This window comes from Gadus macrocephalus, chromosome 15 (genome assembly GCF_031168955.1).
Source record: "Gadus macrocephalus chromosome 15, ASM3116895v1".
NCBI lineage: Eukaryota > Metazoa > Chordata > Actinopteri > Gadiformes > Gadidae > Gadus > Gadus macrocephalus.
In genome coordinates, this window is record NC_082396.1 from 6242835 (window position 1) to 6270075 (window position 27241).

The 27241-nt window shown below is 44.9% G+C and overlaps 3 protein-coding genes, 1 long non-coding RNA gene and 4 other non-coding genes across 11 annotated transcripts in view; 2 read left to right on the plus strand and 6 right to left on the minus strand.

The window, feature by feature from the left end:
* Positions 1–413: 413 nt before the first annotated feature.
* mlh1 (mutL homolog 1, colon cancer, nonpolyposis type 2 (E. coli)) lies at positions 414–9025 on the minus strand. The gene is made up of 19 exons (XM_060073979.1): positions 8752–9025; positions 7930–8020; positions 7733–7831; positions 7447–7520; positions 7266–7338; positions 6709–6800; positions 6558–6600; positions 6230–6318; positions 5776–5888; positions 5572–5665; positions 5118–5271; positions 4194–4570; positions 3805–3932; positions 3359–3467; positions 2991–3054; positions 2312–2476; positions 1886–1978; positions 1367–1480; positions 414–750 (listed from the first exon to the last, which is right to left on the minus strand). The coding sequence occupies exons 1-19, from the start codon at positions 8856–8858 to the stop codon at positions 595–597; spliced, it is 2235 nt and encodes a 744-aa protein (XP_059929962.1). The 5' UTR covers positions 8859–9025; the 3' UTR covers positions 414–594.
* Positions 9026–11378: 2353 nt separating this feature from the next.
* On the plus strand, positions 11379–11542 carry LOC132473826 (U1 spliceosomal RNA). Its single transcript, XR_009529481.1, has one exon. It is a non-coding gene; the product is annotated as a U1 spliceosomal RNA (small nuclear RNA).
* A 451-nt stretch (positions 11543–11993) lies between these two features.
* Positions 11994–12157, minus strand: LOC132473827 (U1 spliceosomal RNA). The gene has a single exon (XR_009529482.1). It is a non-coding gene; the product is annotated as a U1 spliceosomal RNA (small nuclear RNA).
* A 3457-nt stretch (positions 12158–15614) lies between these two features.
* LOC132473828 (U1 spliceosomal RNA) lies at positions 15615–15778 on the minus strand. Its single transcript, XR_009529483.1, has one exon. It is a non-coding gene; the product is annotated as a U1 spliceosomal RNA (small nuclear RNA).
* A 1590-nt stretch (positions 15779–17368) lies between these two features.
* LOC132473829 (small nucleolar RNA U3) lies at positions 17369–17584 on the minus strand. The gene has a single exon (XR_009529484.1). It is a non-coding gene; the product is annotated as a small nucleolar RNA U3 (small nucleolar RNA).
* Positions 17370–27241, minus strand: part of msx3 (muscle segment homeobox 3) — a 10858-nt gene continuing 986 nt past the window's right edge. The window contains exons 2-3 of one of the 2 annotated variants that reach the window (XM_060073062.1): positions 22029–26930; positions 17370–18658 (exon numbers count right to left, since the gene is read on the minus strand). In XM_060073062.1, the coding sequence (XP_059929045.1) occupies positions 26533–26930 (398 nt within the window). In that variant the 3' untranslated portion in view covers positions 17370–18658; positions 22029–26532. Of the gene's footprint in view, positions 18659–22020; positions 26931–27241 lie in introns of both variants that reach the window. The other variant, XM_060073061.1, reaches the window with a different exon arrangement.
* LOC132473497 (uncharacterized) lies at positions 19908–21891 on the minus strand. 3 transcript variants are annotated; one of them, XR_009529420.1, is made up of 5 exons: positions 21383–21881; positions 21050–21188; positions 20538–20641; positions 20102–20391; positions 19908–19983 (listed from the first exon to the last, which is right to left on the minus strand). It is a non-coding gene; the product is annotated as an uncharacterized LOC132473497 (long non-coding RNA). The 3 variants fall into 3 exon arrangements; XR_009529421.1 differs by lacking the exon at positions 19908–19983 and having other exon boundaries at positions 20069–20391; positions 21383–21521; positions 21826–21891; XR_009529419.1 differs by lacking the exon at positions 19908–19983 and having other exon boundaries at positions 20069–20391; positions 21383–21882.
* znf511 (zinc finger protein 511) lies at positions 22132–25073 on the plus strand. Its single transcript, XM_060073060.1, has 6 exons — positions 22132–22272; positions 22397–22470; positions 22745–22946; positions 23526–23650; positions 24068–24301; positions 24885–25073. Exons 1-6 carry the CDS (start codon positions 22174–22176, stop codon positions 24952–24954), a joined length of 804 nt encoding a protein of 267 aa, XP_059929043.1. The 5' UTR covers positions 22132–22173; the 3' UTR covers positions 24955–25073.

Here is a 27241-nt window from a genome sequence, read left to right on the forward strand (position 1 = left end):
GAGCTAAATAAAACCGAAGCTTAGGTTTTGTTCTCCGGTTCGAGTTCAAAGGTTTCCTGGTTCCTTGGGGTTCGGTGAAGTGGAAAGATCCTAGGAAAGGATTTTCGTTGGGCTCCTTTGCTGAAGACATGAAGAGTGAAACTGTCACGACGTTTAAGGGGTTAATGGTCCTGGTGCTTTTCCCAGCTCCGCTTCAGGTATTTTCCTGAAGGCGGAATGACGCGTCCCATTTAAACGAGCTGTATGGAAAGTTTTCTTCCACAGGAAAAACACATTGGTCTGCTTGGCTTCTGAATACCTTTGGCCAAATCCTTTATCAATTAAGTGTTAATAATTAACATGCATGCTAATTAATAAATGTTTTTTCAAAGAAAGATTTCCCTCCAACCTGCAAGAAAACGTTCAATCCAGTATTTAAAGAACAACATTTATTCACATGAAGAGTACACAATATAAAGCGGAACATGTTAGACAGGACATCTCAAAACGGACACGTGTTCTCCAGACATTCTCCACATCCTCAGCACCTCTCCAACACCTTGTTGAGGTCAGCGGTTAGGGTCAGAGGTCAGCCACTCCTAGAGGTCGGGGATGTCAGCACCTCTCGAACACCTTGTAGAGGTCGGGTAGGTTGGCGATCTGCAGCACACTGCCGTCCTCGCTGAAGCTCTTGGGCGGGGAGAAGAGGCTCCTCAGCGCCTTGAAGACCACGTGCTCCACCTTCCAGCGCCACGAGCCGCCCTCACCCTCCTGCAGTGCCAGGCAACGTGTTCAGCCCGGCTCCAGACCGGCACGGAGCTCCCTGCTCGAGTCGTTCCCATACCGGTATCGGAAATGCCTCCGATGCTGCCTAAAATGCAGCATCGGGTATCGGCGAGCACGCGAGACTATGTGCCAATCCGATACACTCTCACATGACTAGCTCACTAACTACACAGGCGCAGAACGTCACAAACACTGCGGTGTTGTGCTGCGTTCGTTAACGGTTGGAGGTGGAAAAGTCGGAATGGGAAACGCGCCATCTCCGACCTACGTGGGTTCGAGCTACAGAGTCTGAGAAACATGGATGCTCACGCTTAACTACAAGACTATAAAATGTGTCATAATTATAGATTACAAATATAAATGATCAAGTCCGGAAAAAAACAGTAAGTCAATACTGACCTACTTACGAAGAGACGTAAGAGGACCCTTCAATAAGAACAAGCGCTGTTAGTATTTAGGATGCTAGATGCTGTATCGGTATATACTCTATCGGCAGATATTCAAGTTCAGGTATCGGGAAGGAAATCATAGTATCGGAACATCTCTACACGCTGTAGGAGTATGTGACGAGGACTAGTCTTTCCCCGGTGTGTCCACGTACCTGCGGCTCCTCTCCGGGCTCCGCATCCAGGATGAACTGCTTCCTGATGGCGTAGAACTGGCTGCACTCCTTGGCAAAGTCCCCAAAGCACTCCTTCTCATCGTCCCAGTTCACCTGCACCGAGGGACGCCGTGGGGAACGGTAAATGGACTGCATTTATCCAGCGCTTTTCTAACCAGTGGTCCCTCAAAGCGCTTTACAATACTGCCAAACATTCAGCCAACGACAGCGGAGTCAACCACGCAAAGCGACAGCCAGCTCGTCGGGAGCAGTCAGGGTGAGGCGTCTTCTTCAGGGACACCTCGACACTCAGCAAGGAGGAGCCGGGGATCGAACCAGCAACCTTCCGGTTAGCAGCCAACCCGCTCTACGTCCTGAGCCACATGCCACCCTTCCGCCAGGAGACATCGCTGCGAGCGTTTACAGAACTATAGTTGTTCCAATCTCTCTGTTGCTAGGCGCAGGATAAACACGGGCCCCTACCTCTGTTGCTAGGCGCAGAATGAACATGGGCCCTACCTCTGTTGCTAGGCGCAGGATAAACATGGGCAGCCCTTCCATCACGGGGCTGTAGTGGTCGAGCAGCAGCGGCAGGCCGGTCAAGTTCCCGTCCTGTGGAAAGAGGAAATGGGAGCAACAGTAAACAATAGTGTGTGACGGTGTGTGTGTGTGTGTGTGTGTGTGTGTTTGCGCGCCATGGCAACACGTTCTCTGTGTGGGTTTTCCTCAGAAATCCGGATTGACGTACATTAGCATGTCATCCTATATGTCTCACTATATAAGAAACCTGAAAGGCACACAATCAGGGTTTTTTTTACCCATTGACAGCATGCTTTTTCTCACAAAAGTGAGTGATTAATAAAAAGGTGTAGTCCAGGTCAGCGACCTCGTGCATGATGTTATGAATCCCCCCCCCCCCCCCCCCCCCACGGACCCCAGACAGACCTGGTCTATCTCCAGGGAGAAGTAGTCCTCAAGCATCTCGTGCTTGTTCCTGAGGAAGTCGGTGATGTACTGGGCCAGGCCCTCCCGGGGCCCGTCCTCCTCCGTCCAGCCGCTCTCCTCCGACTCCAGCGCCAGCATGGCCAGGTCGTACAGCGGGGCGGGGCTCTGGGAGACAAGACATGGACAACACACCGATTAGACAGGGCCCGGAACACACAAACACACACTTAGACAGGGCCAGGCTCTGGGACACAAGTCATATAGAACACACTGATTAGACAGGGCCGGACAGCTCACACAGGCTTAGACAGGGCCCGCAACACACACACACACACACTTAGACAGGCCCGCAACACACACTCACAAACACTTAGACAGGGCCAGGCTCTGAGACAAAATACATATAACACACGCGCTTAGACAGGACCGCATGACACGGGCTTAGACACGGCCGGACTCTGGGAAACAATACACATATAATACACGCGCTTAGAAGGGCCGGGCTTTGGGACGTACCACAACACACACGCTTAGACGGGGGTCTGACATAGAATTTGACCCACTTAGCTGGGGTCTAGCACTATCTCAGCCCCCCTCAAAGTGTCATTTCCTTTTAAAAACATGTGACCATGTTATTGAGGCTGGCGCCGTTGTGCTCAGCCTCGCATGGGGTACTCACCGACAGCCGGAGAACACCAAAGTTCCCAAAGTCATAGATCAGGATCTGACGGAAGAGCTCCTGGCTGCAACACAGAAACAACACAGCATGATGAAGATCCAACACAGCAGAAACGACACAAAACAAAACGACATGTTGAAGATCCAACACAGCAGAAACAACACAAAACAAAACGACATGTCGAAGATCCAACACAGCAGAAACAACACAAAACAAAACGACATGTCGAAGATCCAACACAGCAGAAACAACACAAAACAAAACGACATGTCGAAGATCCAACACAGGAGAAACAACACAACATCTTGAGGAATCCAACACACACAACATGTTGAAGAATCGTGCGAGTGTGCGTGTGGGGGTCTGACCTGAGCTTGGTGGAGTTGAGCAGGTAGAGCTTGGTGTGGTGCTGGATGAGGGTCCACTGGGGGTTGACGCAGCCCACAAACGAGTGGTTCTGCAGCATCTCCTGAAGACCTGGGGGGGTGGGAGGCCGCGTTCAGTTCAGCCTTTCACTGTAAACGGACTGCATTTATACAGCGCATTGATAACCAGGGGCCACTCAAAGCGCTTTGCAATACTGCCTCACATTCAGCCATTCATGCACACACATGCACACATCGACGGTGGTGTCAGCCACACAGGGCGACAGCCAGCTCGCCAGGAGCCGTTAGGGGGAGGCGTCTTGCTCAGGGACACCTCGACAGCTAGGAGGAGCCGGGGATCGAACTAGCAACCTTCCGGTTACCAGCCGACCCGCTCTGAGCCACATGCCTCAGGTCACAGTTCGGAGCGGGGCGAGGGGGGAACTGACCTTTGTGGGTGCCTTCAGAGATCTCAGTCCGCAGCTCCTTGATGCTGTTCAGCTTGATGACACGCCTCCTGGGCGTGGCTGCTGCTGTTAGCTCCTCCCTCTCCTCCTGGCTGGTCCTGGGGCGCTTTCTGGGAACACACACACACACACACACACATGTGAGTTTGCACACAAAAACGCACTAACACACACACTTAAAGGGTTAATACACATAATTATTAACATGGTTAGCAGGTGCTAGTGTTATGCTGAACTATGTGTCGATTGTAAAATGTTAAAGACATTTCGCAGCAATATCTAATTATTAATGACATGTTATTATGAATTATAGATAAGAGATGATCAACATTGTAAAACTCCCAACTGAATTATCACACAATGACCGGTACCTGGGCTGGTCTGGGGTGGTGGTGCTGCCTCTGAAGGCCGGCTCCATGTCCTCGCCCACCTCCCCCACCTCCCCCACCTCCCCCAGGGCCTCCAGCAGGGCAGCATCCTCCGTCGCCTCCATCTCCGCCCCCGACTCCGCCCACACGGCCCCGGCCCCGCCCCCGCCGGTACCGGACGCCCCCCCGGCCCCACTGGGACCCGGGGCGGTCTTCTCCCTGGGCTGGAGGAAGGCGTCCAGCTTCTGGGCACGGCAGTCGGTCCGCACCATCTGGTGGGCGTAGACGCGGTCTGACGGATCCGCCCCCGCGGCGTCCCCCCGGGCGGAGGAGGAGGAGGGGGGCTTCACCTCCGACACCGACAGGCCCGGGAGCATCGTCTGCAACACACACACAGGGGGGCACAAGGTCACGTGTGCAAAACACACACAGGGGGGCACGCGGTCACGTCTGCAACACACACACGGGAACGCATGTGGGGGTTTCCCCTCCGGATCCAGATTGACCTGCATGAGTTAGTGACCCCTAAATGTCTCACTTTGTGAGAAAAACCTTGACATTGACTTGCCATTTGCGTGTGACACAGTGATTGTGTCCCATTCCGGTTTTCTGCATGGGGCTGGGGCTGGTACGGGGGGATTGTGGAGGGCGGTGTGTTTGTACTCTCAGCCACAAGGTTCTGAGTGCAAACCCCAATATCTGATGCAGTGTAACCTGTCGGCGTCCCCGGGTACGATTCCCTTAACAACCCTGACGACTCATAAACGGCGTGCGTCACGAGATTACCTTGTGACGAACATGAAAGCTAGCCAGGATACGGGCTTGCTACTTTATATTCCTGCCTAGCGTCCAACACGGGCTTGCCCGTTAAGGGCAAGCCCGTGTTTCAGTGTCTCTTAAAGTGCAGCGCGCCCCTCCTGACCCTACCTGGGTGAAGTAGGTGCGCGAGGAGTTGGAGCCCAGCAGTTTGCTCTCCACGTGTTTCTGGACGCTCTCGATGATGCTGTCCTCGTGCAGGAAGTGGACCTCGTGTTTGGTGGGGTGCACGTTCACGTCAATGTTGTGGGGGGCGATCTCCAGGCTAGGGGGGGGGGGGGGGGGTCCGGCGTGGAGGACAAGCACAGAGACGGTTCGCACAGAGACGGTTCACACACACACACACAACGAAGCTACGGCGGGCTTACGCTGGGCTGCACTGAATCGGCGGTACACCCCGACATCCTTGGTTCAAACCCAAATGTCGGCAGTTTAACCTGTTGCCATCCCAGGGTACCCTTACCCACTTATTGTACGCTGTACGTCCTGGCACTTAAAAATAGTACTTGGCATTGTGTAGCGTCTTATCCTAGCTATCTTTGTTGAATACGGGGAATGGCATTACCTGAGGTAGAGGAAGGGGTGCGTGTTCTTGGGGAGGTAGGCGGCGTAGACCGTCTCCAGGGCTTTCTTCAAGGCGCTCGACTCCACCAGACGATCTGAGGCAGACGGACAAAGAAGAGCTCAGCGCGGCGGCGGCGGCGGCAGCCCTGTGACGCTCACCGGCTGAGGTGGGTCTGTGGCGTGGATCGTCAGCGGGGGGACGTACGGTTGATGAAGAGGACCAGGATGCACTTCTTCACAGAGTAGTTGGCGTTGGAGATGTAGCCCTTCAGCTTGAAGGCGAACTTCGCATCCTCGCAGCCGACTTCAATCAACTCCCTGGCGGACATGGATATCAGAAATACACATTTACATTGACATTTAGGGGATTTTGCTGACGCTTTTATCCCATGCGACTTAAACCCATTCATTCACACATTGACACACCGACTGCGGAGTCAACCACGCAAGGCGACAGCCAGCTCAGTGTGAGGCGTCTTGCTCAGGGACACTTGGGAGCCGGGGATCGTACTAGCAACCTTCCGGTTACCAGTCAACCCGGTCCATCTCCTGAGCTGCTGTCGCCTCGTTTACAATAGCTCAGGAGAAATGGTCATGTCGAGGGTAAGAAATAAATCAGAGCAGTACAGGAACAAACGGCCTTGTTTGGGCTTTCGTACCGGCTGACCGCGTTGCCAAACACCCCTCGGATGTTATCCACGACGGACGCGCCGGGGAGGGTCCGCACGTCTGCCACCGTCTCTCCTTGCTGAGGCGAGTGAGATCCATGATTAACATTAAAACCTCACATGCTTTGGTTTATTGCAGCAAAATGGTGAGCAGAAAACATTTGGACAAATAGGTTTGAGCACAGAAACCAACGAGTGTTACACTTCTGCGAAACTCAATCAAACGTCTATTCTGAAAGAAGTCATCCAGGATTCGTCTAGAAAGTTTAAACATGAAGTAAAATAAAATAGCCATGACTGATGGACTCGAATTAAATACCTTCTTGACAGAAAGGCTTTTCCCCGAGTTGTGTATAGCGTACCTGCAAAAAAAAAAAGGCCACAGTAGTTAAGAGACAGCGGGTAAACGTAAACACAGAACGAGGCAACCGAAGGAGGAACCCGCTGCGCGTCGCCCCGTCTCTCCCCACCTGCTCACCACCTCCACGATCCGGGCGTACTCTTCTCCTGGGCTCTTCAGCGCCTTCCTCCTCGTGGACACGTTGTAGAACAGGTCCTCCACCTGCAGACACGGACCCAAAGGCCGCAGCGCCATCGTTACATGCACAGCGCCTACTCCTGAAGAACCTCCCACCCGGACCGTTTACATTTATATTCAGGGCATTCAGCAGACGCTTTATCCAAAGCGACTTACAGTAAGTACATTTGTCAGCAGTTCAATTGAAACAATATATCGCTGCCTGTCGGTACAGTAACGATGTTCATAGAACCAAGGGCCAAGCACTTACAATCACTAGATTAACCCATTCCCCGTATACAACAAAAATGGCTAGGATAAGACGCTACGCAATGGTAAGTACTTTTTTAAGTACAAGGACGTACAACCTTCAATAAGTGCTTACATTAAGGGCCAGGAAATACAACATACAAATAAGGGCGTCAGAGGGTTTTGGGGGGGGGGGGGGGGGTAAAGGGGGAGACTATGCAGAGTCTTAGGTGAACTCTGATCAAGTGAGGGACCACTCACCAGTATCTGTGTGCCCTGGTTCCCAGCACAGGGTTTGGGGGGCCCTTTTGGTTTCCCATCACTGTAGTTGGCTCTGAGGAAGTGGGCGACACACGTGTTCAGAACGGTCCAAGTACCACCCCCAAGGAGACGTAAACAGCCCCGCCCCTCATGTTCAGAGAAACTAGTTTGAAACTCCTACCTGTAGGCACACTTTGCATCCTTTGTTTTGGTTGTAATGGTCACATGGGCCACATGGCTGATACTGGCCAGTGCCTGCAAACACACAATACAAACACATGATACAAACACACAACGCAAACAAGCAATACAAACACACGACACAAACGCACGATGCAAACACACAACACAAACAAACGATACAAACATACAATAAAAACACATGACAAACACACACCCGATCACATGTTTTAGGGCACACAAAGAGTACATATTGGTAATACAGTAACGCATGTGTCTCAGCTCACCTCCCCTCTGAAACCATAGGTGGAAATAGCAGAAAGGTCCTCAAAACTCTGCAGCTTGCTGGTGGTAAACCGTTCACACACTATATCCATGTCTTCTTTCTATGTTAAAAACAAAAGGAGAAGATATTGAGAACGACACGAAGCCAGCAGAGCAGAGAGATGCCCCATGGACAGACCGAACAGACAGACAGTCGTACCCTGATGCCGGTGCCGTTATCCTGGATCTGGATGAGCTTCAGACCACCTTCCTTCACCGTCACTTGGACATTAGTCGACTTTGCATCCAAACTGCAAAAAAATTAACATACAGAGGCCGTTATTGGTTTCTGCGTCACGTCATCTGCCCATATGTTGGCCACAGCTTTGTCCATGGGATTGGTTTTTGACCAGGTTAGGTTATTCATTTAAATTCTATTTTAAAAAGCTTTATTGGAATGAGAAACAAACATTAACATTGTCAAAGCAGGTGAAAGGTCAAAGTTTAAAACGTTAAATACAAAATATATATACATATATCAGATGTTACACTATTAAGTATTCAATATATAGTAAAAGTAAAACGTGTGACATTATAAAGATTCTGGTAGGCTATCACCTATAAACAAATAAATTAAAGATACTCTAAACAAAGTGAATACACAGTATTTACAATATGTATGACTTGTGCAGTAGTCAATAGTGAAAAGTGAGTCCAGTGGGATGAGTCCGTTTATGGGGAGTTTGAGGGCCTTATCTCATCACAACCGGTGAATCTGGCTGGTGTGATCGCACATCGTTGTATTTCTCCAAACAGGTATGGCGTCTTTAAAGTCATGCAGGTCTATGTAATCCGTGGGAAGTGTGTGTTCCTGATGTCTTGGTGCGAAGTGCAGCTCAGTTTCCAGTTGGTTGTGTGTGCAGTGGGAGCAATATATTCCGAGTAAACACGAAGAGCTGCTCCAATTAACATCTACCAGTTCTCCCATCAACACCCAGCAGTGCTCCCAACAACCCCCACCAGTTCGCCCATCAACACCTACCAGTTCTCTAGCATCTCCTTTATGGCGTTAGCGGGTCTCTGGATGACTTCTCCCGCTGCGATGCGGTTAACCACCGTCTCGTCCAGCCGGCGGATAACTCCCGCCATGTCTGCTGCTCGGTCAGACTTAAAAAAAAAGGTTGAATTAAACCTAAAGTATATATGATAAATACGTTAAAAGTGAGTGGAACGGTTCATATTGAGCTGTCATGCAGCAACCACAACAAGCATTGGGGCGCGCGGGAGACGCGGTCGTTCCGGCTGACCGCTCATTGGTTGATTTCTGGCTCTGAAGGCGGATTCCCCGCGATGGTCAGCGAATGGAAGTCCAGTAAATCTCTTCTACGCTCATTGGTTTGTTTCTGGCTCTTGGGGGTGGATCCCGCCCCTTTGGGCAGCCAATGGGTGGGGTTCAGTCACGTGATTATGATGACGCACGAAGGAAATAAACTATAGAAACGATCCCTGAAAGTATGATCTTACTTTAAAAACGGGCGCGGACAGGACCCTATTCATCAAAAAATATTTCTCACTGGTGGTTGCCGGTTGAACTTTCACAATATTTACGCTCATGTGAATATAAGGGATGACACTGATTTCATTGTAAGGTTATTGACCAGGGGCGGTTCTAGACCAATTTTCATGGGGGGGCCACACTGGGGCTAGTTGTTTTGTTGGAGTGGCACATTGAACCCGGGACGCAAAATATTAAGTTTAGTACTAACTAACGGCATTCAAAAACAAAATAACAATAAATGGCTTTTTCCCATTACAGCATTTATTTCAGTAGCATAGTATTACGTTTTTCTTTCAATTACAGCAATTGTCAACATTATTTGAAATGTTTCATTGGTCAAAGCAATTGTCAATATTGCAACATTTTGGGCTTCCTTCACTGACATCAAACCACTCAGTGTCATACATCACCAACAGCAATAACGTCAGTATGATATATATTATAAATCTCAAGTTCCACCTTGTGCGTCAGTGCCACACCATCAGAAGAAATCGACCCCCATCCGGACGGAGATGAAAAAAAAAAAAAAAACGTTTGGAGGGGGGTCCACTGGGGGGTACGAGCTCAGTTTTACGAGGGTACTGCCCCCCCCCCCCCCCCCCCTAGAACCGCCCCTGTCATTGAGACAGAACTCGGGCGTTAGTGATCCAGACATGATACAAAAAAAAAAACACTTTTAATGTTACCGTGAATGTTGACATGTATAACCCTGATATTGTTTTAATAATGGCACATGAGGATAAACATTGGGATAGAATGACGTTCAAAACTAGTTATCATAAGGGCCAATACAGGTACCACGCACAACTACGTTAAAGTATTTTTGTGTACCCCTGCATCCTATGTGCCCTGTGAGCAAGTTTTTTCAAAGGCAGGAGAGGTTGTGTCAAAAAAGCGAAACCGGCTAAGCCCAAAGGTTTTGGAGCTAATCCTGTTTCTAAATAAAAATCATTTGCCAAATCCTGTTTCTGAATGAAATCATGAATGAAATCGCCAAAAACTGTCCCACATCTCAACCACATTTCCCCTTTTACAAAATCAGTTCTACTATCAAGTTGCCAAAAAAATGCAATAATCAAAGCACTTTCACTGTCCTGTTGCCTAAACACATAATTTACAAAAATCAGACAGTTCCCAGTTCCAAGAACACTTTAATGGCTATTGAATTAATCACTCATTCTCAGTCATCATGCAGTGTGATACCACTTTAATCTATCAATCACATTCTCTTTTGCCACATGATTTATTTTCTAGCATGAGCTCTGGAGATATTTATGAAGAATTGCACACTCACACACATCATGTATCACTGAAATGACCTAAATTCTCATAAGATTTTATGTTGCATCGGCACACGAAACAAAAATAATTTTGGGTTGGGTTGTCATCATTTCATTCACCACTAGATGTCCCTAGCGTACTCTTTTGAAACTTCGAGCACGAACCACGTTGGAGGTTCATCTGGCTGCGATGCTTTGACGTTTCATGAGGCATCATCTCGGCACCTTTAGAAAACACTACAAATATCTTCGGTCACCTACTACAATATTTTGTTTTGTATTTTCCACCTCAATATCAGGGGAGTGCGCGAACGCAGTCCCCCACTACCACAAATTATGCAGTCCTGGCCAATGAGCGGCCGGCAAGTGTAGAAAAGTGTAGACTCCGAGCCAATGGGCGGCCGCCGTTGTCTACACTTCCAACGGCTATGCACTCGCCTGGCTCTCACCTCAAATGTGGGCATCTCGACTGCATAATTTGTGGTAGTGGGGGACTGCGTTCGCGCTCTCCCCTGATTTTGTTGTGGAAAATTAAAAGCATGATATTGCAGTAGGTGACTGAAGACATTTATAGTGTTTCCACCTTTTGTCGTAACATTTTTCCTGCACGCTTTAGAAATTACACTTTGCTGGTGGTCTTTAATCATAAACACGAAATAACTCCAAATAATAATATCTCCATCTCATCCCTGAACACTCGTGTAAACGTAGCCTCAGCAGGGATCATTTCTATAGTCTTTGACTTGAGAAAGATCGTCAATAAAATGTTAGCACCATGATGTAGACTCGTATGTGGGAGAGTCACTACAGCACGAGAGCCGTGTACAACTCATACTTACCTGGCAGGGGAGACACCATGATCATGAAGGTGGTTCACCCAGGGTGAGGCTCAGCCATTGCACTTCGGCTGTGCTGACCCGTGCGAATTCCTCAAATGTGGGAATCTCGACTGCATAATTTGTGGTAGTGGGGGACTGCGTTCGCGCTCTCCCCTGATTTTGTTGTGGAAAATTATAAACATGATATTGTAGTAGGTGACTGAAGACATTTGTAGTGTTTCCACCTTTTGTCGTAACCTTTTTCCTGCACGCTTTAGAAATTACACTTTGCTGGTGGTCTTTAATCATAAACACGAAATAACTCCAAATAATAATATCTCCATCTCATCCCTGAACACTGGAGGCCTTAATGAACCTGGGAAGTGTCTGACGGCGTTCACATTTTTAAATAGTGAAAGAAATGACATCTTTACACGTTTACACGAGTGTTCAGGGATGAGATGGAGATATTATTATTTGGAGTTATTTCGTGTTTATGATTAAAGACCACCAGCAAAGTGTAATTTCTAAAGCGTGCAGGAAAAAGGTTACGACAAAAGGTGGAAACACTATAAATGTCTTCAGTCACCTACTGCAATATCATGTTTTTAATTTTCCACAACAAAATCAGGGGAGAGCGCGAACGCAGTCCCCCACTACCACAAATTATGCAGTCGAGATTCCCACATTTGAGGAATTCGCACGGGTCAGCACAGCCGAAGTGCAATGGCTGAGCCTCGCCCTGGGTGAACCACCTTCATGATCATGGTGTCTCCCCTGCCAGGTAAGTATGAGTTGTACACGGCTCTCGTGCTGTAGTGACTCTCCCACATAAGAGTCTACATCATGGTGCTAACATTTTATTGACGCTCTTTCTCAAGTCAAAGACTATAGAAATGATCCCTGCTGAGGCTACGTTTACACGAGTGTTCAGGGATGAGATGGAGATATTATTATTTGGAGTTATTTCGTGTTTATGATTAAAGACCACCAGCAAAGTGTAATTTCTAAAGCGTGCAGGAAACAGGTTACGACAAAAGGTGGAAACACTACAAATGTCTTCAGTCACCAACTGCAATATTATGTTTTTTATTTTCCACAACAAAATCAGGGGAGAGCGCGAACGCAGTCCCCCACTACCACAAATTATGCAGTCGAGATTCCCACATTTGAGGTGAGAGCCAGGCGAGTGCATAGCCGTTGGAAGTGTACTTTGTTCATATACAAAGAACACAGCAAGCACAACAGTAAAAATGAGGCCGAATGGCCGTCGGCAGCACATTAACATATGAATAAACCCAAAGATAAACTAGTTCATTCACGGAAAAAGTAATTTAATAAACCTACATTAAAAAACATAGTTTTGTATGGCTAAGTTGTTGACATGAAGCGAACGAGGCTGGTTGTATTAGGGCAAAGTAGCCTCCGCAGTGAGTGGGAAGAAAAAAGGGGCAAAAATACATTAATAAGCTAGGTACGACAGATATGATGAATGAAAAGCACTCGGTGGGAACGAGAAGCACAAGCGACTCCGGGTGAAACGGTGGTGACTTTTTACCTTTTTCCATTCGGCTGAACTCGCTCGGAGAGCGTCAAGTGCCAACGTCGGGGGGGGGGGGGGGGAGGGCTCTAGGGAACTTTAGACTCCGCGCCAATGGGAGGCCGCCATTGTCTACACTTCGGAGGAGAGTGTAGACTCCTGGCCAATGAGCGGCCGGCAAGTGTAGACAAGTGTAGACTCCGAGCCAATGGGCGGCCGCCGTCGTCTACACTTCCAACGGCTATGCACTCGCCTGGCTCTCACGTCTCCAGGACGGCGATGGACCGTAGCGATGTGCAAACCCCTGAGCAAATCATTGTCATTAATGTAGAAGAAAAATACATTTGAAGCCTGAAACCATGATAGTTTACGTTAGAACTGTAGCAGGTTTCCTTGCATGTGTTTTATGAGTTATGAAAATGGATTATAAGTACTTTTTTCATCTTTGCAGAGTTTCAATGGGAGAGATTGTTGACCGGACACCTGTCAATCAAACACCTCCCTCTATTGGCAGAATCTGATCATGACTGTGTGTGACTGGTGAGCTGTATTTGTATCGACTGTCTGTATCTGTTTTCATACTTATATTGTATATTATTTATTAAACCTGTATATATGTACATATCTTCTGTATGCTCACTTAGAATTATGGTTGCAATTATACTGTGTAATTGCCTGTCTTTTGTAATATCTGTATCCTGCATGATACAGATTTACTTTGTTTTTGTGGTGTTCAAAGCCATATTGTTTTCTGAACACCACACAAACAAAGTAGTTTAACCTTTGCCCTCATGCAAACTCCACATTGAAAGGTTTAAAAAAGGCAAAACAACCTGTATGGAAAGCTATCACTGGTGTGGATCTGTTTACATTAAAAGTGCCTTAGCAGAGCTTAAGTACAGCTTATAACCTTTATGTTTGTTGCTACTGCAATAGGGGAATGTTCTGGATGAGGAATTGACTGTCTTATCTTGTCATGTTTATGATTTTTTATATTCTGTTAATTGTTGTATGAAAATAAAGGTCAGAGAGGTTTATTGGAGTGCAATTTTTGTTTTTTTAATAACTCACATTTTCAATAATAAAATAGGTTGTCACAGGTTTATAAACACAGGTGTAAAAAAAACATAAATAATTGTAATATTAGCTTAAAATATTAGCTTAAAACAGCAATGACAACCAAGATAAAGATTAAATATACATTATAGAATATAAAGCCTTGTCCTGGAGATCAATGTAAAAGGCATCAAGCTCGTAGTGCAAGAAAATTATTATGCCTGTGACAGAGGTAACGAGTGCATATAGCCTATATATATATATATATATATATATATATATATATATATATATATATATATATATATACACAAAACAAGATTTTGATGAGTTGTGACATTTGTGATTTGCACATTAAGGAAGTAATTAGTAAGTAGTTTCCAAGAAGGCGCATAAAGATATGTCATGAACTGGAAAAAGAATGATTGCATCTGCTAAATATATACAAAGAACACAGCAAGCACAACAGTAAAAATGAGGCCGAATGGCCGTCGGCATCACATTAACATATGAATAAACCCAAAGATAAACAAGTTCATTCACGGAAAAAGTCATTTAATAAACCTACATTAAAAAACATAGTTTTGTATGGCTAAGTTGTTGACATGAAGCGAACGAGGCTGGTTGTATTATTATTAGGGCAAAGTAGCCTCCGCAGTGAGTGGGAAGAAAAAAGGGGCAAAAATACATTAATAAGCTAGGTACGACAGATATGATGAATGGTGGGAACGAGAAGCACAAGCGACTCCGGGTGAAACGGTGGTGACTTTTTACCTTTTTCCATTCGGCTGAACTCGCTCGGAGAGCGTCAAGTGCCAACGTCGGGGGGGGGGGGGGGAGGGCTCTAGGGAACTTTAGACTCCGCGCCAATGGGAGGCCGCCATTGTCTACACTTCGGAGGAGAGTGTAGACTCCTGGCCAATGAGCGGCCGGCAAGTGTAGACAAGTGTAGACTCCGAGCCAATGGGCGGCCGCCGTCGTCTACACTTCCAACGGCTATGCACTCGCCTGGCTCTCACGTCTCGACTGCATAATTTGTGGTAGTGGGGGACTGCGTTCGCGCACTCCCCTGATATTGATGTGGAAAATACAAAACAAAATATTGTAGTAGGTGACCGAAGATATTTGTAGTGTTTTCTAAAGGTGCCGAGATGATGGCTCATGAAACGTCAAAGCATCGCAGCCAGATTAACCTCCAACGTGGTTCGTGCTCGAAGTTTCAAAAGAGTACGCTAGGGACATCTAGTGGTGAATGAACAAATCTTTACCTTTGAATAAAACCACAACCCCTGACGCTCTGTTCTTGTTGTCCCCTGACCATGCAGATTGGCCAAAAGTCCATCTTTGTTCAAATGTATTGTAATCGTCTCTGTATGGTATATTACATTCTTCGAATGGAAAGATGTAATTTCTTTCACTATTTAAAAATGTGAACGCCGTCAGACACTTCCCAGGTTCATTAAGGCCTCCAGTGTTCAGGGATGAGATGGAGATATTATTATTTGGAGTTATTTCGTGTCTATGATTAAAGACCACCAGCAAAGTGTAATTTCTAAAGCGTGCAGGAAAAAGGTTACGACAAAAGGTGGAAACACAACAAATGTCTTCAGTCACCTACTACAATATCATGTTTATAATTTTCCACAACAAAATCAGGGGAGAGCGCGAACGCAGTCCCCCACTACCACAAATTATGCAGTCGAGATTCCCACATTTGAGGAATTCGCACGGGTCAGCACAGCCGAAGTGCAATGGCTGAGCCTCGCCCTGGGTGAACCACCTTCATGATCATGGTGTCTCCCCTGCCAGGTAAGTATGAGTTGTACACGGCTCTCGTGCTGTAGTGACTCTCCCACATAAGAGTCTACATCATGGTGCTAACATTTTATTGACAACATTACAAAAACGCCTTGACCGACAAATTACAATCGGTCGTATTGTATCCGGCAGAAATAATTCAACCACAAATTACCATTAACGTAATGAATGAAAGTATAACCTGTATCATGCACTGCTGTGTTCTTCTTCTGAGATTTCCCATAAATTCTAGCCTTCATGGGGCAACACTGCCCTCTACAGGAGTATTGAGGAATCTAGTCTAGAATCGAGATGTCCAACATGCACGTCCAACAACAATCTTAGCCTCATTGTTTTTTCTACAAACCAAATGCAATGAAGGCCACCTTTTTGATAAAGATAATGTGCTTGTTGTTTTTGTGGTTCTGAATGTCAATTATTAGTTTACTTTCAGTAATTATCTCCTACTACATTGTTGCAGGTATAAAAAAAATAGCCTGTTGCAAAGAAATGCAATTGTAAGAACCATGCACCATTTTTTAAATTTGAAAAACGTTTTTATCATTAATATTTACAATAAAATGATTATTGAATATATTAAGTGATTGGGGCAAAAGCGCAAAATCAACCACTCCAAACCTGAACACCAGAGAAATTTAATTTGCATGTGTAGACAGGAAGTAAGGAGGTCTCCAAAAAGTGTTGTCCCGCGATGACCACGGGGGGCGCTATGACTTGTAATCAAACCTATTTGTCCGCGATCCACGCCCCGTTTTATAAAAAAATCTGAAACTTGATATCTGGCCCTTATTTGACGAGCTGAATCTTTTTGCCATTGTGTCCATTAGGTCAATAGGTATACATTTTGCTGTGTATTTAATGTTTTGGAAACTTGAAATCGTCATGCAAAACAAACCATAAGCCCAAATGATCCATAATTTGTTAAAAAATGTCCTTGCCCGACCTTATTGTATTTTGGTTTTGATTTTGTTAAAATCGCAGAATTATGCGGAGTTAATCTTATGCAATTGTGAAGTCTGCTGCAGAGAACCCCAGAGGCCTCACATTTGGTGTGTCCAGGTCCTCCCACGTAGGTTAAGTTTTGATATCTTACAAAATAAGTATAGAGGAAAAAACGCTAACCTCAACCATTCCAAACTGGATCAACCCAAACTGGTCAATATGGGTACCCGTGAAAAGATCTGATATTCTGTAGTAGTGTTACAACACCATTTAATATGCTGCAGAGAATTCAGCATTCTACATTTAAGAAAGAGCCCTCTATTGACACATGAAACCCCTAAAATATTTTGTTTATTATTTTCCACAACAATTTCAGGGGAGAGCGTAAGAGTAAATTAACCATTTATACTACTTGATATGGCCATCACTCTCATCATATAAGTGAAATATTATTTTATATAATGTTTACACTTAAGCATTTACATCGGCAATGCAGGTAACTGCAAACGTTTTTTCAAGATCCTACACATCAATCTATTTGATTGGCTGCACAATAATTACTAAGTAAAGTAAAAATACTAACGACATAACTACATGCCTAATGACTTAGATAAATAATTCGTTATTTTGAACAATTTCTACATCTAACCACTCTGATCATGTTCCCTACCTCCAGGCTCCACTAGGGAGCAAGGAACGGTCATCAATGACAAGGAGCGGATGAAGTAAATCATCACTCACTGCCCGCTTCGCGCTCAGAAGGGAACATCAGTACTCTTCATCGTGGTTAGAGTAACCGATCACTTTCGTACGATATTTCTCAAGTCAAAAACTATAGAAATGATCCCTGAAAGTATGATCTTGATCTACCAACGGGCGCGGACGGGACCCGATTCATGGGGTTGTCCTTCTCATTGGTGGTTGCGAGGTTGAACTTTCACAATATTTACGTTCATGTCAATATAACAGACGACATTGACCCAGATTTTAGTTTATTGAAAGGGAACATTGGCGTCCACGATCCAGTCATGACACAAAAACAACCATATGAAACTTTATATTAATTATTTGTAACCCCGAATGTTTTAATGTATAACCATAATATTGTTTTAAAAAATGGAACATGAGGACAAACATCGCTATAGAATGATGTTCAAAACTAGTTCCCATAAGGGGCAATAAAGGAACGACGCACGGTTATGTTAAAAGAGTGATGTGATAAAGAGATATAGAAAATAATAGTACCCACATCTCTTTGCGAGACACGCGGGTCCGTTGATGAAAAGTATCCCCCTCTGGCGGAATTTAACAGTCCCCATTGCTTTAGTTCCACTCACATCCGACATCCCCGCATATATATATTGTTTAAATCCTACGAAGTATTAAAAAGCAGACGGAATTCAAATTCAAATGCTACTGCTATATTGTGCCGTTATTGTACAGACATTCCTGATTCCGCGTGTGTAAATTACTTTCTATACAGAAAATATTTTGTCAAACAATACGTTTTAAGTCTATTTTCTAGCTGAAAAACGTAATGTAAACCTGCAACGCAGGTGCATTCATTCTGTCTACAATAGAATAAATTCAATTGATTCAATTAAAAACCAGACCATCTCTAGACTATTTAAACTCCGTTAATGTGATATTAATCCAAGGCGTTATTTAGCTATGTCGCCATCTCCCGGCACAAGGTTGTTATGATCGCTCAAGTATACGGAATTAAGTGAATCGAGAATGTCTTTGTATTTGTGCGACAATTGTTTTTATTAAAGGTGTTAGTCAAGTAAGTGGATACGAAGTTTACTTTAAACGACGTTGCAAGTTTCTGTCTTCTCGTGTCTGTCGGTCGCAACCCCGAGCTACGCGGCATGATGACGTAGATATTGTTATGACGTACCTTCTGTGCGCCAATGAAACAGTATCAACACTAGGGACTCTCTAAATCGACGCCACTTCGACCTGGGCGGGACTTACCGGGACTTTACGTCCTACGTCACTCGCTATGGGTGTGCATGTGTGCGCATAGCCGTCACTCGCGATGGGTGTGCATGTGAGAAAGGTTTTCGCTTGATGATAGCGTCTATGGGTTGGTAATAACGGTTCTGATGATTTTTCTGATGGAAAAGTGGTCTTTTATTTCCATAATCTTTGTTCAGTGAACGCATAAATCCGTTTGTTAGTTAGCAGTTAAAAAAAATGCGATCTCTTTGTTTACAGTTACCAACGACCAACGTTTAAAGACTGCTGATTGGGGGTTCGATTCCCAAGTGATGCAAGGTTTTTCTTTCATTTTGGACTGCACACACATCGCGAGTGACAGATACTCGCACATTTCTAGTTTTTGCAACACAATATTTCTTACAATAACACAAAGTCCAAAGTTTTGATGACTCCAGTAGGAAACTTAAGATACCTAGAGAAATGCGTGAGTGCTCACAAATCATCAACAAGTCAGCAGTGTGGTACAGGGTGATCATTTCTGATATACAGTACAAAAGCTGAAACTATTAGCCAGGAGTGGGAAAGATGCAGACGCAGACGTGGGAAGCAATAAGACACACCAACACACAGTTGCCTGTTGCAAAATGGTTTAATATAAATATTTAGGGTTAGCTAGGGATTTTTTTGCCGAGCTCCGTGCAGGACAGCAGAAGAGCTGTGGCCCAGTGTCTCCTCCTCGCAATGTTCGATTAGGGGCGACAAGGGAGCTGTACAAATAAAACATGTAAAAGAGGACAGTAAATTATAATGAGCAGAAGGAACCCTGGAGTGGAAGGCAAGTATTAAGCATGCAGGGGGCAGGTATGGTGGAGAACAGAGTCATTGCCGTTTTGACATGTTTGCATTTTAACAAATATTATAAGCAATTATTATAAGCAAAAACATAACATACTGTACCTTGGGTCCATTTTCGTTTTCTGGACAGTTTTGATTTGTGCTTTCGAACTGGCAGTGCCCTAAGATCATGTTTTTTATACATAACAATGTCATCCAGTTTATTAAGAATCAGTCCATTCTCTCTCTTGCACAGTTGTTCAATTGTTTGTGTCATATTTTCCAGAGCTACAGTCATTTGTTGTAAAGTCTCCAAATCATCACACAAATACGAGTCATCCGTTAACTTCTTCAGTTTTTCTCTCATTGCAACCATCCATTGCAACCTGTGCCGATTTGATCCTTAATCTGTCTACCATGATTTCTCCTCTGCATCCACCATCCAGCATCCTCTCCCCTCCTCCATCCAGGATCCTCTCTCCTCCTCCTCCTCCCTCCAGCATCCTCTCCCCTCCTCCATCCAGCATCCTCTCTCCTCCTCCTCCATCTATCTGGAAAATATGCTTCATCGTTGTTGTGCGGCCGCTGGAGATCCTCTCCACACAAGTCATTTAGCACATACTGCTTCAAGGCTCTCTTCACGAAAGCTATATTAGTTATCCCTTGTCCGACCATCACCTGAATTTGATTTTTTAGTTTTGGATGGATCGGTCTTGAAAAACAGGATCCTGCTCCAATTGTATGATTGTGAACTTCCAATAGAGGAATTTTTAGATGAATGAATGTAGAGGTTGGTGGGTTTTCTGAGTTTTGAAGTGCTATCTTAAGATTTCTCATAGTGTCTTCTTTATGGGATTTTGTGGCATCCCCTCTCACACTGAATGAGTCATATCTAAAAAGCAAAACAAACAAGCAAGCAAAAATTAATCTACCCCATGGTCTGATTGACAATATTGATCAATCAGATCACTTTCACTATTGATCGATTCACACTGGATTTCTCCTGCAAAGGAGACAGAGCGGTTGAAAAAAGCTTACCTCAGCACATGCCGAATGAAAAGTTTAGCTGGGCAGTCCAACTTCTTCCCATTTTGGACATGAAAACGTTTTTTTGTGTATACATGCTCTGCTGAACGTTTCTCCTAGACAAGATAAATAATGAGATTTTCAATACAATGTCGGTTTTCAAGTTGTACCAGTGCAAGACAAGTCAGGTGTAGATTTTGCATAGGCCTGCACCTATTAGACATCCATTAAAACTGAAGACATTGCAGCAAAAAATTATTAAATCCACAAAATGTTATGTAATTCTGTTTTTCATGTCATTTGAACAGTTGACCTGTGCCTGTCTGGACCCTCGAATCAGAGAAACTTTGGTCGGTGGACCCTGTAGACTTATAATTGAACACCGCTGATCTAAAGTAACAGGGGTGTGTGAGTGTGTGTTACTTTAGATCAGGGGTGTTCAATTATAAGTCTACAGGACCCACAGACCAAAGTTTCTCTGTCCAGACAGGAGGGTTTGTTTACTATACTGTTTACCAATGTACCTTTTCTTTTTTCTGTCGAGCTCTGCCATGCTGACAAGCAAGGACCATTCTTTTCTTTACACATAGAGGGGTGTCTTCATTGAAATCCTCCACCTGCCATAGATGCCTCTCTTTGGTGCCATCTTTTATGTGTTCAGACCTATAGTAGGATAATATGAAAGGGGCTTTTATAATTACCCAAACTTCATTAGGCTACATTAATATTTATTAGAATGAATATTTGCTTATTTGTTCTTCTCAATGTTAATGGAATTAAAAAAAAACATAAACACAACACAAACCATCCATCAAATGCCTTTTCCTTCATACATCACACTCTGGTCTTACACCTACCATTTGACAAACGATGTCAGTGTGGCCCTTGAGTGGACCTCCAGCAGACTCTCCAATTCTTTTTGAGTCTGGACAAATCCAGAAATGTATCCATTGCTTGTATTTATTATTTTAAAATACGACGGTACCCAGGGTGGATCTATAAGATGTTCGAGAAAAAGAGTAAAGATTAATGTTAATCTAATGATCTGGACAATTTCACCATTGACAGTGTTGACTTTTTGAAGTCAGTTAACCCTTTACCCGCCAAAAGTGTTTTCTTTATAGTCTAATGTTAGCTTAGTTCGTGTTGTTTCGTCATGTTAATCGCTAGTAATAGTAAGTCATTTGTAGAAATATAATGTTAGCTTAGTTCGTGTTGTTTCGTCATGTTAATCGCTAGTAATAGTAAGTCATTTGTAGAAATATAGCCTATCATCACAGACTGTAGGAATGTCACACACCCCCCATCGCGTTCGACACAACCGTTCGTGCACAGATCCCGGAGACAAACGGCTACGCGCACAGATCCCGGAGACAAACGGCTACGCGCACACATGCACTCCCAGCGAGTGACCCATAGCGAGTGACGTAGGACGTAAAGTCCCGGTAAGTCCCGCCCAGGTCGAAGTGGCGTCGATTTAGAGAGTCCCATCAACACTAACACGCTTTTTCTATGGTCGCCTCTGATGCACTGAACCCCACCATGGGGTCATTTAGACTAACAACATGAAGTACAGTTACATTGTGGACATTGTCGTTTTAATGTGGGTATCATTGTTGAGTTGAAAACGTAAGATAAGGTTATCCAGATGTCTGTCTCAAACATGGGTGGCTTTGGAGGGAAGGACACACCTTTCAGATTCACACCACAACGCATACATCTGGGCAAGGATCACGAACTATTTGAGGTAATATAGCACACACATTTGTCTGCAAGAGAAAACACAGAATTATGTTAAATTATGAATTATGTTAAGTGCTATAATTGTATAATAACATGATCTGACTGTATATTGGCTTTGTTTTCATCAGGATGGGGATATCCACAGACATATGTATCTGCAGAACCTCTCCTCCTCAGAGACAGACGAACAGCCAAAGCACAGGTAGTTCGGTACTCATTCCTGTTTGTCTTGCAAACGCAAGACAAACTACTGGGAGACTAAGTATAAGTATAAATGTTTTGCTGCATGTAAGGTTTCATTAAAAAGACATTCATCAGATAACATCCATTGCTTAATGAGAGTCTATGTTCTTTCATTGAAAATCGACCTCCTATTCATACACATGTATGACACCTTCACGTGTTCAAGATTATAGGCTTCATGTTGCTGGATGTCATACATTAAGCATCTTATTGCGTCCCCCTACCCCTCGCAGTGTGTCCGAGTTCGGCTGCCACATCTCGGGCTGCTGCCAGCGGTTCCGCAGCGTGGAGGAGTACGAGCACCACTACAACTCGCTGCACCGTCACGTCTGCTCCGCCTGCCGCCGGTCCTTCCCCTCCGCCCGCCTCCTGGACGTCCACATCGAGGAGTGGCACGACGCCATGTTCGACATCCTGTCCCAGAGCCAGGACATGGTGAGAGAACCACCGGCCAAAAGGTTAGAAGTGTTGTCGGCGAGACGGGAGAGTCGTGAAGTGAGAGGGATGAACAGAGCGGAACACGGCACGATGGGCGACATGCGGCTCAGGAGGCAGAGCGGGTTGGCTGGTGACGGGATGGTCGCTAGTTCGATCCCCGGCTCCTCCTTGCTGAGTGTCGAGGTGTCCCTCACTGAGATACAACACCCTCACTGCTCCTGACGAACGGGCTCTCGCCATGCGTGGTTGACACCACCGTCGGTGTGTGAATGTGTGCAGGAATGGGTGAATGTGAGGCAATATTGTAAAGCGCTTTGAGAAAGCGCTGTATAAATGCAGTCCATTTACCATTTAAGATTTGGCAGCTCAACGACCAAAACAAAGTCCCTCTCCCTCTCTGCCAATTAGAAGTTTTGCATTTCACACACCTGTGATTGACAGGTGAAGTGGATTCTCCGATGGCTATGAACAAATGATTCCCAAATATTAGCTCTTAAATCATGCTTACAGCACTATTAAGACAATCAGATGGTCTCCGAGAAAATATGTGATTGACACTTGTATGCTGTGCTCCAGTACCAGTGTCTGGTGGAAGGCTGTGGACTGAAATTCAGGACGAGTAAACAGAGGAAAGACCACCTGATTCAAATACACAAGTACCCCCCTGACTTCAGGTTCGACAAGACTAAACGGGAACACAGGTCAGTTGTTCCGTCGTATGTCCTCTAGGTGGCAGTATAAACCTTTTATCTGACATCGTGGCTGACCAAAACATAACCAACGGATTATATCTCAGGGATCAATAGATATGGATACGATGACTATCAGAGGTGTATCTACATTTGTATTGGATTAAATCCAATAATACATAATGTGTGACACATATGTGTTTTTTTTTTGTAAATGTTCAGTATTTTGTAAATGTATATAAGACTAACTAAAAGCTTACTCTTTATCAAAGGAGAAATTCCGAAATTTGTTTTTTTGTTAGTGCAATAGATTTTTTTCTGCATTACAAAACCGAATACTATCGTCATGTTGTCTTCCCTGAGTTCAGAATAAGTTGTTTATCCCCATGTATGTTATCGGCGTAACGATGACATTGTGCATTTCAATAGGAAAGAGCAGAAACCTCAGCCGAGGCAGCAGGCCGGCGGTGCGGAGTTGATGGAGGGCGTGTGTGAGGCCTTGCTGCCTGCCGCTGACCCAGAGCAGCATCAGGAGGAGGAGGAGGAGGACATGGAGACCGTGGAGCCCCTCGGGCCCGGGGAGCAGGGGCCTCCCAGCGGGGGGACCCCTCAGCCGGACGCAGAGACTGTCAGCGACGGGCAGAGACCCCGCTACTCGTACAGGTGGGTGGTGAACCACGGCTGCATCATAGGAGAAGGGTTCCACGCCCAGCTGAAAGGTTCCGGGTTCGATCCCCGAGGTCGGCATCCAGAAAATAATCGGACATTTTATGTTAGCATACATTGAAGTTACATTGCGAAACACATGATAGAAGGTATGGGCAAGGTACCTAACCCCTACCTGCTCCTTAATGCCCTGTGTCTTTGTCCACTGCGATTTGCTTGGGATTACACTTATTGGTAATACTAAATAAATAGTCATAGTTGGAGAATTCGATATCTACGGGCCGGGAACCATAGTGTTAGTTTGTGTTTTAAATGTTCTGAACTACCATAATTGCAGTTGTACAATAAAATGTTGTATTGTTTGTGATCTATTCCCTCAAAAAATGCCCCTTTATTTTTGTTTAGTATAACTTATTTAACTGATTTATTATTAACCTTATTTGATCATTGGCCGGTAACTAACCTGCCAATGATCCAATAGATCCAATAGGTAGCATTGTTTGATCTCAAGTGTACTGAGTGCTGGTGGTCTCTCTCTGGTGCTGCGTTGTGATTGGCTGAGCATGTCTTCCTTCCTCAGGGTCCCGGCCACTGTGTGCTTCGGGAAAGGCTCGGTGCGAGGGTTCAGAGGTCGAGGCAGGAGGAAGTGACCCACTGCAGTAAAAGTCCCCCGTTCCTATAACGTTCGATTTGAACCATTGTATAATGACATGACTTGCAATTCAGCACATCCTTAAATAAACTATTTTTCCAATAATTATTGACTTGATATTAATTGTATGACCCTTCATTTATGCTTCTGTTTTCTCTGCCTATATATATGTGCTTGTGTGTGTGTGTGTGTGTGTGTGTGTGTGTGTGTGTGTGTGTGTGTGTGTGTGTGTGTGTGTGTGTGTGTGTGTGTGTGTGTGTGTGTGTGTGTGTGTGGGAGTGTGTCCAAGGTCCTGACCGAATGCACTTGTACTGATTTAGGAAACAAAGGCCCACGTCCATCCTAACACCATATACAAATAACGACTCACCTTATCCTTGCCGCAGGGATGAGGATGCTGCCTTTACATGAGCTCAGACCATAACTCTTTCTGGATTATTATTATCCAAACCAATTTTTTGTTGATGTCCGTTCAAGAGTTTAAACATTTGTAAAAACTTGCGTTGCATTAAAATGCAACGTGCTGAGTGGAAAAAAGCGACCATAAAAAATGTTGACTCAGACCAAATGAATTAAGGGCGTCACTGTTGGGTATGAAATTGACTGATAAATAAAGCAGGATTTTCTTTTTAATAATGGTACAAAAACGAACTCGTCAAACAATAACACACTTAACCGAAGGCAATTATAAATATATTTTTTTGAGAATGTGATTATAAAAGGTTTCGGAAAAAAATATTTATTTACACCTCTAGAGTCAAGGAAGCACTTAAAATAACAAGCTTGAAGGGCCTATTAACAGCTGTGCATTTTGTGGATTTCACTGAGGTAACGAACCTACAAAATGACAGGACGTGAAGAGTAGAAAGAGACTGAGGACGGCCTATATTTCATATTCCTTTTGATCATGCATATCTTGGAGTCATGCTCTAAATTAATTTACAGTTGAAAGATCCATGTATAAAAAAAGATTTCTATCATAAGCCCAGTATTATTAAATATTTTTTTTGTAACATTCCTCTCGCAATGAATGTGCTCAGGCCGTCCGCGGTTCTGTATTGATGCGTTTTATCACCGACTTGTCCAGCATGATTGGTTCTCTTTACATAGGCAAATGTATCGAATCAGAGAACGGATTTTAAATGTAGTAAAGACTAACATTAATAACATTAGGGCATGTGTTGCATAATTTATAAAGTTCAGATAGCCTACAGGCTGACGTATAGGCCTGCTTGTCTCAAGGCCCGTTTTGCGCAATGGCCATTAATCGTATTATTGGGCAGGCCACTGCCTATACAATCGCTAATGTTGTTCATATTTTCCATTTAGCCGGTGCTCGTGGCCTGGTATTATTAATTCAGGCGATCATACATCAGGGAGATGAAGTGATGCTGGAACCCCGCAGTGTAACACCGTTAACCGTTTGTGCGCTGGATATGAATATGCAGCGTTCCGAGCGCGCAACAAATGCGCTTATGCGTAAAAGCGAACTGCGTCTCAGAAGGCATTGGCGTATAAAGGCAGAGTCGAGTAAGGCAGCGCTATAACACAACTCATCAAAGTTCAAGAGTGGACGTTATGACAAGTAGTACATCCCGTAGGGCCCGCTGTAGAGTCCAGGGACCGACAGGGCGTGCCGGGGTCCTTGGAGGGCCGCGTAAAGAGGGCCCATGTTGTGGTGGAAGGGGAACGCGAAGGCGGCGGGGAGAAGCGGTTTGGACGCCAGTTTGATCTTCTCCAGCTCGGCCTCCTGGAGCCTCTTGGCCTTGGCCCTGCGGTTCTGAAACCAGATCTTGACCTGGGTCTCCGTGAGGCTGAGGGAGCAGGAGAACTCTGCTCTCTCCGCGATGGAGAGGTACTGTTTCTGCCGGAATCTCCTCTCCAGGGACAGCAGCTGGGACGTGGTGAAGGGAGTTCTGGGTTTTCTGTTGTTCTTGTGCTTCCGCAGCGGGCATGGGGGAGGGCTGGGGAGTCCTGGGAACCAATCCGAACAATACTTTAAATATATACAATAAACCATGTACTATATATTTATATATATATATACATAACAACATGGGCATGGGGAGACCTGGGAAGAAATCTGAACAATATTTAAATACGAAATTCCAGTGTATGTTAATTCAGTGGGTAATATAGTTTATCTATCTTTATACAATATACCATATACAATTTTCTATATATATATATATATATATATATATATATATATATATAATACAATATATCAGACCATGCATGGAGAGGGCTGGAATGGTAATTAATTAGAAAAATACAATGTAATG